General features: G+C 43.6%; 1 protein-coding gene across 1 annotated transcript in view; it reads right to left on the bottom strand.

The window, feature by feature from the left end:
• Positions 1 to 12,484, bottom strand: part of LOC137914506 (transcription factor COE3) — a 64,132-nt gene that overhangs the window by 48,881 nt on the left and 2,767 nt on the right. The window contains exons 5-6 of the mRNA XM_068758044.1: positions 12,192 to 12,265; positions 10,371 to 10,439 (exon numbers count right to left, since the gene is read on the bottom strand). Coding sequence (XP_068614145.1) covers positions 10,371 to 10,439; positions 12,192 to 12,265 — 143 coding nt within the window. The remainder of the gene's footprint in view (positions 1 to 10,370; positions 10,440 to 12,191; positions 12,266 to 12,484) is intronic.

The following is a 12,484-nucleotide window of genomic DNA, read 5'->3' as shown; positions in this document are numbered from 1 at the left end:
ATTTGACTTGATGGAACTGACAGTGTTCAAAACATGATCACCTAAATTCAAAGCCTTGTGGAAAGCATCTAACAATCGGCATAAAAGAGAAAATGGAGACACAGATTGTTATCTTGTAAAAGTGGCAAGTGTTATGTGTCGAAGGTAACGTCTCACCCGGTGAACTAAATAATTCACAAACAAATACACTATTGTCCTACAACCTTGATAAATACACCGTCCCTGTATAAGAGGTCAATGTCAAGCATCCATAACACTCAGCGCTGTCTTCGCAAAGCTCCCGGTGTTACGTATGAGAGACTTCTGCCTATCTGTCTCACTCTGTTTAGGTGCAGTAGCTGCCATCCTGTCTGCGTGTCTGCTGCTGCCGCTGACAGATCACTCTCCTGCCCACCTCTTCAACCTGCCCCCCTCTCCGCACCCCATCATCATTTCAAGGAGCCTGAGAAATGGCTTGGCCATATGACGTTTCTCGGGTACCGACGAGGCCTCGACCCCGTGACCTCCCGGGCTGACCCCGTGCCCCGAACGTCATACTTTCTGCCTCCTTGACACAAAACAAAAACAAATCTTATCATGCTGCGCCACATCTCAAAGGAAAAAAAATAACTAAAGCCCCTATATCAACGTAGTGCTTTGACAATCATCGTCCACATGACCTGTGATTTCTCCGACAGGGTCTGCTTGACACCTACAACAGAGAGGTGACGGCGCACAGGTTGTCCATCTCTCGCCTTGCCTGCCCTTATCTCGCCTCCTCTCCATCTCTCTCTTCACTACTCCTTGTGTGCACAACTTAATAAGCAAGCAAGGGGTAGATTCCCATTATAAAAAGACTGGAAAATGGCCCGGACATCCCCCCCCCCCCCCCCCATATCTGGGATCTCCATCTGGAGAAGGCACTCTTGCTCTCACTGCCCCCCTTGTCCAATCTCTGTGTGTGTTCTAGTGAGCCTACGCTGCAGAGATGGCTTTCACTCTCCACTGGCTACAATGAGATTGGCCCACCAGGTTGACTCTATTCGAATCGACAACCTATTTCAATAACAGAACAAAAAAGAACAGAGTGGCGATGCTGAATAAAACATCATCGAGGAGAGCCCAGGGGCAAGATGGGGGGGGGCTTAAATGATCGAAATACGACAGACTATTGCAACGCTTTGGTAGAATCATATCTTCATCTACACATAACATAAAATAATCTGTCGCATATTGATTTCTGATTATCTTGGAATTTTGTTCGTTTCCTCGTTGGCGCTGTCCTGAAATAGGCGTCTGTGTCACTGCCTGTCACGTCAGGCAGGGCTGCTTCATAACTGGAGTATCTGGTTAATGGACTAATAAAGATTACACTGAGGTCAGCAAGTTACTAATCTCAGGCGTTATTAGTAAAAACACAGCCCGCGGCTTTATAGCATGCACTTCATCACATCTGAGCTCCTTTGCACGTGCATAAGGTCCGAACATAATACGGTGTGATTTAAACTATACAATGAGAAGAAAAAATAAATATGTTAAGAGCAGCGGGGTAGACTGAGCCTGGCCTCTGCGGACCTATGTCATCACTCCCTCTGGTCTCTGCAGCGCTCCCCACCCGGGCAAAAGGCTCAGTGATTACGGAGGCTCAGCTTCCCTCTAAGAAAGCAAACCGGAGCTGCAGTCCAAACAAGGCTGAGCCGGCGGTGAGGGAGCACTGCTACACCAGGCAGCTCAGGTTTACCGTTGCCTCCGACCCGGCTGGCCCCCGGGCTTGCATTAGTTCCCCAGCCCAGCCTCTCCAGGACAAACAAACAAGCACCACTTACACAGTAAGGGATGATCAGTGAGGCAGGGAGAGCTGGTGCCACCAGCGCTGTGCGAAGGGGAACGTGACCCAATTGGATTTGCTTTATCACCCCTTATAATGACTCCCAGACTGACTTGTTACAACTTCCAATGGTAGAAAATAAAAATTGCACAAAAAAAATGTGCACGCATGCCATTCTGAATTTGGCCCCAAATTTACAGCTCCCCAAAAACAGATGGGGAGGCATCTCAAAAATGTTCTGTGCCTCTGGGGACATGTGGTTTTCCCCATCATTATATAACTGTAAACTCCTGGATGTCAGAGATTGGGGATAATAACTTTCAGATGTTGGCACCCCAAGCCAATGCTGGGACCTGCTGAATGGGAATCGTTATTTGGCAGAGGGGAGGAAGTCCAAGAGATTAGGACTAAAGATGTGACAGGAGGAAAAGTGGATCTGGACCAGAGCTGAACGGCCAGCCTTGGTCTGTTCCAGTGTGTTCGACATTGTATCGGCGCTTAATGACGACCGTGTGGAAGGCAGAGGCCCGGCCATGTGTGTGCGAGCATTTGTGGATGGGATTGCAAATGAGACACAAATTAATATCAAAACCACAGGAAATCATGTCATCCTGTTAACATGCCGAAATCAAGCTAAAGTGCCCGGGGTTGATCCACCACTCTTAACATCCCATTTCAATTTTGAGATACATTGTGTATGACAGTTTTAGCACTCCCCATTGCAGTGCAGATGTGCCACTAATTCAGAAACAGACACACCTCCTTCAATAAATGAGTGCTTATAGAAGTGTCATCCCATTAAACCATTTTTATTGGGTTGCCTCACACGGTGGTGCAGGATTATTGCTCACTGCAGACATCTTGCTGGTTGCCATTGTGGTCATGGTTTGTCACTACTATAATAAATAATAATAAAAATAAAAAATCTAAAATATCTCCCACTGTTATATATTCCAGCTGGTCACTGTGAGGCAAAAATCACAATTCTGTATTTTCCTCTTTTTTAATGCTTTTTCCCCTTTTGCTTTAAAGTATCGATTGCAATGCTGAACAAGCAGAGGAGTGTTTTTTATTGTAAATCAATACTGATCGATCGGCTGCCCGGGTGTTGAATATGGATCAATATCACACCAGGCTGTGGAGGAGATCTGATTTCAATTGGCAAGAGAAGCCCACAGCAGGTTTCCATCAAGCGGTAATTCAAGACATGGGAACATAAGTCAGATGGATTGATATAGACTAGCCAGGACCTTTCTTGCCACTGAACCAGCTCAAGGAAATTTCTGTCATATATCATTAACGCAATTGGGGCCGGCAGTAAAAAAAAAAGGGGGTGCAGAGTACCTCAGTGACCCCCAGTGAAAAGCGTCGGTCAAGCATTGAATAAATACTTCATTATTAGCATGGATGTTGGGATTTTGTGTAGTAAAGAAACTCGAGAAGTAAAATTGTCAGCGGAACCCTGGACTCTGAGCAGACATCCACCACAGTGCGGTCATGTTTTGTGGAACTTCTGGTACTGATTATGTGGAGGTCAGATTGAGATTCATACTGTAAGCTGTTGTTAATTTACTGAACAATGTCCTGGAGAAAACTGGTGAAATGTTTTCATTACACTTATCGTACGGTCGATCTTTATTAAACCTGCACATTTGTTTAATTTAAACACGGCAAAGAAAATACATCATGTAATTTAAGGGGACACACGTGCATGGAGCATGTGTGCATGTTAACATAGCAGGTCACCTCGTTCATTCATCACTTGTTTGTGATACTTGAAGAAAGGGGCGCTGTTCCAAATGACCGGATTGTAAAACAATAAAAACAGAGCTATAGTTAGAAATAACTTGTCACTTTTAATAAATGACACTGGTTCAGGGCTCTTTCTCTGGGGCTTCTCCTCCGATGCATCCCAGGCACCCCTGGGGGCCAACAGAGCAGCCAGCAGACCGGCTCGTTTCCCCGTGGTAACTGATGACCCTATCCCTGAATCCCCCCCCATCTTTGTCCTGTGACCTCACGCCAGCGGGAGCAGGACCATGTCCGATGAAATCTTCAGACTGCTTCCCATCCTAATCTTGCCCGTGTCACACTACAAATTGCTACATTCGGAAAATGGGAATAGATTGAGGCGGAGACGGAGGGAGGGACTGACAGAGGTAGAGAAAAGGGAAAGGACAGAATGGGGGGGGGGGGGGGGGTAGGAGTGTGCATTGACAACCAGTCCCTTAAGAAAAATACTTGAGGAAGTAACGACTCGGGAGATCCTGACAAGGAATCACATCTTGGCGAACATATTGATCTGATTTACAAAACCTCCACTCTAATGCGAAACAAATGGCGTGGGTGTGAACTGGTACTTAACCATAAAACCCCAGCATTACTCGGTCTCAGATGAAATACCACATATATCCCTCACCAGGGCCTAATGTGCTGTTTTATGGCCAGATACGACTGAGGTTGACCCAACAGTTTGTTTGACAATTAGAGGAAACCTAATAAGGATTGAATGGACGTGAGAATATGCCAAAAGAAAGAAAGGAAAGCCTTTTTTCAAGATAAAACATGGCCAAATAAAAATGCACTGGTCTGCGTGACCCAAATGTCATTCACAGAATAAAGAGCTGTTTGACAAAGCTCTTGCGTCAGAAGTGATTTAGGAAATGAAACAACAGCTTGAAAACTGCCACATATAGTTTAATTATAAAGGAGAGCTGCTGCTAAATATTTGAGAAAGTGTGGCATGTTTTATTCACCTCAGATTTAATTTCAATAATGTAACATTTTCACCGTGGTGGCTTATTGCGATGGTGTGTCGGGGAAAAGTGAATAAATCTCAACGAGAGTGTTTTCTTTCATAATATCAAAATAAATCACTTACGTTGCTCCACAGCTGGATTTAAATCACATCGATGCGTTGCTGAACCGAGTCGCCGAACGCAACGAGGAGAGTAAAGTTTAACAACAATTTAAAACAAAAAACATATTTGATACAATTTCTTATTTTTCATCTCTCTGTGTGTGTGTGTGTGTGTGTGTGTGCGCGCGCGTGTGTGTGTGTTTACACACACATACAAAGCCCGGTGTTGCTCTTGGCCCAATATTCATCCCATCACCCCGACTCTGGCCTTGTTTCTGTCAGCAGTGAACCAGGGGAGTAAAGACAGGGGGGGGGGGGGGGTGGGAGAGAGAGAGAAGGAAAGGAAGCGAAGGAAAGAGGGAAAGAGAAGGGGGTGGTGAAAGGGGGGAGGGGTTGTCTCCACGGACAGATGGACTGCTCTTTCTCAACACATGTGGAACCGTGTTTCCTCTTTCACTGCCGTCAAGCTGGAGCCGAATCCGTCGCTCTGTTGGCCCGCGCCACTCGTACAGCACACCTCTCTCTTTAGCACAACACACACACACATACATTCAAGTGTGTGCGTGCACATACACTGACTCGCTCTCACACATGTACACACACTGCACAAATATCTCTGTCTTTCTCTGCACACATGTTAAAGTCATCACCCCTGCTCAGCGCTAGTAAAACACAACACCCCCGGCTTCTCTGCTGTTGTCAAGTCTTGCCATTAGCTGATGCCACTGGGGAATCCTACCCTAGTGAGGTGGGTCTCCCTCGGGAGCGTCAGGCACCACGTTACGTTCAGCCGCCGCTCATGTGAACCCAAACATGTGAGCATAATTTGGAAAATATCATTTATACTGTGCGTCTCTGTACGTGTCTTGACATTTACAAACTGTGATAAAACCGACATGAGGGAGGAGGGAATAGAAAACAGGGCGAGAATAATTTGAGGTAATGTTTTGCTTATTGAACAGTATTACCCAATCCTGGATGTTGGAGCTCTGGGAAGGAGGTCTTGGCTCTGAGGCAGCAGAGAAGGTCTGGGTTTCATTTTTCGGCAAGTGCAAGCCAAAGGAGAGCTGCCAAATACAGCTTTCGTTCTCAACACTTCCTGCTCTTCCTAGTCTGGCTCTGGAGGAGACAGGCTTCACTCAAACATCGCAACAACTTAGGCAGGGGTGGCCAAGCCTGTTCTCCCAAAAAACTCACATCTGTCACATGAATTACACCAAACACGGCCATAAACAGAAAAATGCTCGATCTACCCCAAATAATAAGGTGCGTGCAGGTGTCTGCGTGTGTGCATAAATCAAGAAGGAGATCATTTCCTATAAGAGTTAACAGCTTCAAATGACTCACAGTAAAGAATTAAAAACACTGCAGCGCAGGTCCCATGGCTCCGTGGCGTAATGTAAAAAATCCAGAAGGAACACCTGCAGCAAGCGACTCTCAATCACATCAGCAGTGACCCCATCCACTGCATCATTTTCATTATGGATGGTGGCAGCATAATGCTAGATTAATACTACCTACTGAGTGCCATTTTAATTGCCCTCTGCAGATGCAGTGAAAACATGTCATTTAGCTACTTCATAAACAGACTTCTCTTTGCAGGTTATCCAGACAGCCGCTCAGTGAAAACACACCCTCTTTTCCAATGCTGATGTGCAATTAAAAGGGTTTTAGAAATCCTCTTTGACAGTCCAGGGCTTAGCCAAAAATGTAAATGACATTAAAGGAGACAATGAATTTAATTTTGTTTAATGTCCCCTTTCGCTGATTCTCATTTACATCACATTTCCACATAAAGGGCTGACCTTATAAATACTGGCATTTGTTCAGCTTTTGGAGGTAATCACGGTTTTGCAAAAACCAGATGGGAGCACACAAATGTTCCCGATTTGTTTCTTAGAAGGCCGAGGGAAGCACACGCGAGACGTTCTAAGACTGCGGGCTTTTGTTTTCGGTAAACAACTTGACAAGAAGTCAAGTGCACTCTGGGAAATGACCTCGTAGGTGTTCCACAAATGAACGATAACGCAAAGTCATTTAGAAAATACAGGCTCGCTAATGAGGGACATAACAGAAAGCTAAGCAAAATTTACATTAGGCCAAAATGTAATTGCATTAACAAACAAACAGGTGCAGTGAGGCCTTTATAAATGAGCTAAATGAATAAAAGCCGCCCACAGCACAACCGTGTATGCTGACCAAAAACAGACAAGAGGAAAAACAATGGGGGAAAAAAAAAACAAGTCAATGTCATGAATTATTCAGGGCCTGGGCTGCACTCCAAAGGTCGGCGCTCTTTGACCTTAGTGACAGGAAGTGGAAGGGAGAGCCGTAGTCACTGGAATAAATGGAGCTGACGTATTTAGATCTGGAATCTGTTTGTGAATGGCGGCGTAAATTGACACAGAATGTTAAGCTGTATGAACACGCATTAAATTTAAATTCATACACGGGTAGAAAACACGTCGATGTTACATTCTCTGTCCGTCTGTCTCGATACAAATCGTATAAATTTCTCCAGCCTCTCGGAAATAAAATGTGACTTTTGAACCCCAACGTGCAGAAATGAGTCCTTTTCTCTCCTCCTTTCAACAACATGTGCTGCCTTATTACAAAATCCATGTGTGTGCCTGAACAATGTGTCTAATCTTTCACACAAGAGAAGACAAAGTCAATACGCAAGAGAGTGAAGACAGATACCAGACCGGGAGAGTCATCACAAATTGAGTTATGTTTAGCTATACACTACATGCACTGTAAATGGGAAAGCCATCTAATCAGATATCGGGTGCCTCATCACTATAATTCTAAAGACTCAAATTACCGATGGAATAAACCTACACCCCCACTTACTTTAAGGCACCATTAACTTATAAATGTGACATCTGTAGCATTGCTGAATTTATAAAGGGAAGAGATGATTATACCAATCTGCAGAAAGCGACGCCATTAAAACAGCGGTGCTACAATTAGCTACGAGATAAATTAAATTTATTTCATGTAAGCACCAATGACTTTGACATTTTTGTATTTTCCGAACTCATGTTCAAGGAAAGAAAGAAAAAAGGCACAAATGTTCCATCAAAAGACAATGATCTTCTTTTGCTGTTCTTTTTGCGACTTTCCCAAAATATGATGAAATTTAAATCACAACATATAAAACAGCACAAATGCAGCTGAAATGGGGCCTTTCTTCATCCAAAAAAGGAGTATGAATAATGTAAGGGCATCAAATGTAAGTGCTGAAATATTTAAAGACCAAGCAGCGCTGAAACTTTGTGACAGCTGTTGGGCCTATATCGAACCAACTTTCTTTTTTTTCTTTTTTTTTTTAAAGAGAATCCGTCCTCCTATAAAAATCTCAGTGAAAATCTGTATCAAAACTCAGAGAGAAAATAGGGTAAACAGATGTCTGGCTTGACCACAGGAAAATAGGACACATTTGGAATGATAAGTTTCCCGAACTCCATTGGATATGCCAGATCCATGGGAACGCCAGTTAATGTCTTGCTCGATGCCAGCTAGCTGTGTGCGCTTTCCCCTCTTGCCATCTGGGAAAAAGTTACAGGGAACGAAAGCCATCAATGATTCACTCCAAATCTGTTTCTTAAGGTTCGGCCATGCTACTGTTTCTCTATAGGAAATGTGGCGGTGCTGTAGCTGGGTCTGATATTGTAATTGTAGACAGATGAGACATGCCTGATCGAACAATCAAACCTCTCCTCTCGGTTTATGTCGCTCAAGTATGTTCTGCTAAATTGGAAATAATAAGCTCCCGCCAGCAGTGACCACAGCGCAGGTGCCTGTCACAGAATGGATATAAAACATGGAAGCTTGAAGTAAAAGCTTAGCCATGCATGTGCACAGCGAGAGCATGCGAGTGACCGCGGTAAATAACCTGACGTCGCGAGTCTGCAGTGTGCTCTGGTCATGTCTGTAACTCTTAATAAACCCGGCAAACCGTTCACAATCAGCCCTCTCTGCGAGCCTCTCTCAGTCACTGGGAACCTGTGCGGCTCTGTTAGGGTGAACTGACGGGCTCATAGTTACGACATGGAGACAATGGGAGGGTCTAATGAGGAACATATGCTTTTGTGTTTCAACAGAGCCGCTCATTGTGCAAGGAAAGGGATACTCGACTCCTATTCAGACTCGTCACAATGAAAATCCGAGCCTTCCCTGAGCTGGTTGAGCTTACAATATCCATCCGCTTCTTTCACCCCCCCCCACCCCATTCTTTTTTTTCCCACCCCTCTTTCTTGACTTTAATTCTCCATGCATTCATTTTGCTTATTGTGCTAATGTTACATGTCTTGTCCCACAGATTGAAGAACAATGGTGTGTGAAACTCAAAGCAGTAAACGGCGGCGGCGGCGGCATGACACAAAGCAAACATAAAACTGACAGAAATTAGGCAAAGTAGACGTCTTGCTCTATATCTTAATGTCCGACCCTTCGCTACAAGGAATACACTCAACTAATAAATTCAGAAATCACACACACACACACACACACACAAAAAGAAAACGGTCCTGACATTGTCTTTAACACCTTTTCATGCATATGATGTTGTGTGCATCAGCCGAGCGTAAAATCCTATACACGACATTGCAAGCAGCCTGTGCACGTATGAGCGAGTGTGTGTCTGCTGTGTGTTTACGTCCTTGGCCCAGCTCCGTGTGTCTGTGTGAGTTTGAGTTCAGACAGCAGTAGCTCTGGTAATCCATCCAGGCTCCCAGGGCAGCCAGCTCCTACTTCCTGATGCATGAGAAGCCGCTGGAGTGGAGTGGCAGCAACAACTGCTCAGCCCTATTTGATTACTAATAAGAGAGTTGTCCCCTCTGTCAGATACCAGGCATTCTCCACTAAGCAAACAGTGATTCTGGCTAGTCAAACATTAGCATTGCTGTCTCTCCCTACTACATGGTGAGAGTTACATTGAGATTGACGCTCAAACGACACCCCTTGCCTCACCCTTATATCCAACACAAACACACACGCGCGCACGCGCACACATCGAACTACCTAAACATATTCAGAGCGGATGTATATTTTCACGGTTTGCGGAAATGTCAATGCCCAAGAGAAGGCCGTTTATTCTCCCTCTTTAGAAAGTGATGACGGTAATATAATTGCGGCAGATGCAACTTCCCCGAAGGAGTGCAACAAAACAGCCGACATAAAATGTTTATCCCTTCTTAAACTAACCTTTAATGGCATCTAGCTCACAGCTGACTAGAGAGGAAGAAACAGTCAATGGAAGGAAAAAAAAAACTAAAGCAACTATTGACAGTGTAAGAATCAGTGTCGTAAACAAAGAAGGAAGGGCCAGCCAAATAGACGTGAAGCTGCCTTAGCTAATTAGGTGTATTCCCCAGCATGGATCCTCTAGTGATTGAACCACCTGTGATTGAACAAACCATATCCAGGTGGTGGCCGCCCCTTGGTGCACAGGTACCTGGGAAAGATGCCCCTTAGCCCCTCACAGAGAGCCGCCTACAGTTCCCACACAGTGGGCTGTGAGATGCACGTTAGCCTAACTGGGCCGTCTGGCACACCGGGAGGGAACTCATTTGTTCACTAGTTCGTCCATGTGCCTGCTCATCCACTCAGTCATTCATCCATTTAGTCTCACAGACGCTCACTCCTTTACTTACTCGCACCCCCCCCCCCAAACACAGAGAGAAGCCATGCACAGCCTACCTGTCAATGATCACAGGGTCTGATGGAGTCTCGTTTCTGTTTCCACAGCTTTTCTTGTCACAGCATCGGCTGTAGGATGTACAGAGGCAGAGTGATTCAGAACAGGCAATACTTTGGTAAATAAATACAAATAAATAAATAATGCAATATACATATATATATATATATTTTAAAATCCACATAGTGCCCTTGGAGTGATTTTGATAGCAGGGGGGGGGGAGAAAATTGCCCTGAGATTTCCTTCACTCAATATATCCATTCCATTGATGCTGATGGCTGATAAAAATGGCGAAAACAACATGTTGTGTTGTTTGGCTTAGTGTTGGAGGGGAGGGGAGTGGGGATTGGGCCAGGAGGCAGGGGAGTCACTTTTCACAGCTTCAGCTTTTGTTTACCTCTAATTGCCAAGCTGCTATTTCTGAGGGAGATGCAAGGTGCCACAATCAACCAATATTTCTGCCGGGCATTTATCAATTATGGCCTCAAAAGCACTAATCTATCTTCCGCCACATGTTTCAACCATGTCCTCCCTAAGCTTATAGCGCGCTGCCTCACACTTCTTAGAATTAGACTTGAATCGAAACTGCAAAAAAATAAAAGTAAACAAATACATCATCCCAACTTCCATTTGGAATGAAAACATATGAGAATAAGATTTATTTGTGCCATATGGCGCAGAAAGAAAAACTAAGATTTAGTGCAAAGCCAGTGTCAGTCAACCTTATACTATTTAAATATGTCTGATTTACATGGCTCTCTAGCTGCGATAATAAAGATGTGTTTTATTGCCCGGTGCCTCAGGGTATTAGAGCAAAAAATATAATTCAAAAGCTGGTGTACTTCAATCCTAAAAATTAAGATATGATATCAAAATATTATTCTTATTTTATTCTTATATGTAAATCTTCGTATCTGATAATAGGTATATGTTAAAGCAGCTATTTATTCAGCAGAAAATCGCACCTCGTCTTGACAAAAAAAAAAACCTCCGGAGCATGAGCATATTCAAGGTGTCACAAATAAGTGATGGATGCATGTATAAATTGAGCGTGAGTGATGAGTTTATGCATGGAAAAAGACAAATCATTCTCAGATCTCATCCTGCACTTCCTCTCAGCCAAGTAACTTCAACAATGCACCGGAGCAACAAAGGAGAGGTTAACCGACAGTATCCGAATTCAATGTTCACAAAGCTCATGCTGAGCTCAACAATAACAACAAAAGGCATTTTTTCCTTTTAGTATCAATGACACCGCTGAATAGCAGCGCAATATGAGAGGGTGAGATTTATGTGGTTAAACGACGCTAAAAGGCTTGCTGATCATTGCTGACAGGTGGAATCAAGCAAGGACTGACTCTGGGTTTAGATAAGATAAAAAAATAAAAAATTAAAGATGCATCTATGCATAACTTAAGATAAAGCTCATTGTCTCTGGCAGGCTTGAATTATTATTCTTGAAATATATATTTTTTTATAATAATAAATAACAGCATTGTTGACAACATAAATTGTACACTGTGTCACTGTTTGTTATAAATTCAATCCCCCCCCCCCCCCTCACTGAAAAAGACAGTCAGTTCATTTTCACTGTCATATTCATATTCGTATTCGTATCAAAGTTAAATCACGTCCTATCAAAGTTAGGAAAGACAGCTCTCTCTCTCCCTCTGTAGCTGAAGACCACAGGACTGTCTGGATGTGCTGCATCACATCACGAGTGTCAAAACACATCGAAGGGGAGGGAATTTTCTTTTTGCATGCATCTGCAGAATGGACAGAGCCAAAAAGAAATAAATGTCAAAACCAAAAAACATGCTTACCTGCACATGATTTCATGAGTAAGAAGAACTCTGCACATTTCTGGATTCTTGTCCTGGCCCTCATAGATTATAGCCTTTGAAGGAAAGTGAGATGGAAATAAAGTGAAAACACAGATAACTCACATCATTCACTCTTATTAATTCACAAATAATTAGACTTCATTATGTGGTATTTTATATTTACTAAAATACATCAGCGCATGAATATACGCACAATATGAAAACTGTATAGAATCTATATTCTATGTATACAAATGCTGATGGGTAAATCTGCAGTTGTCACAAAGGCTATT

The sequence above is a fragment of the Brachionichthys hirsutus genome, unplaced genomic scaffold, assembly GCF_040956055.1.
Source record: "Brachionichthys hirsutus isolate HB-005 unplaced genomic scaffold, CSIRO-AGI_Bhir_v1 contig_801, whole genome shotgun sequence".
NCBI lineage: Eukaryota > Metazoa > Chordata > Actinopteri > Lophiiformes > Brachionichthyidae > Brachionichthys > Brachionichthys hirsutus.
Note: the sequence above shows the minus strand (reverse complement) of the source record. Positions and strands in the feature narration are given on the sequence as shown.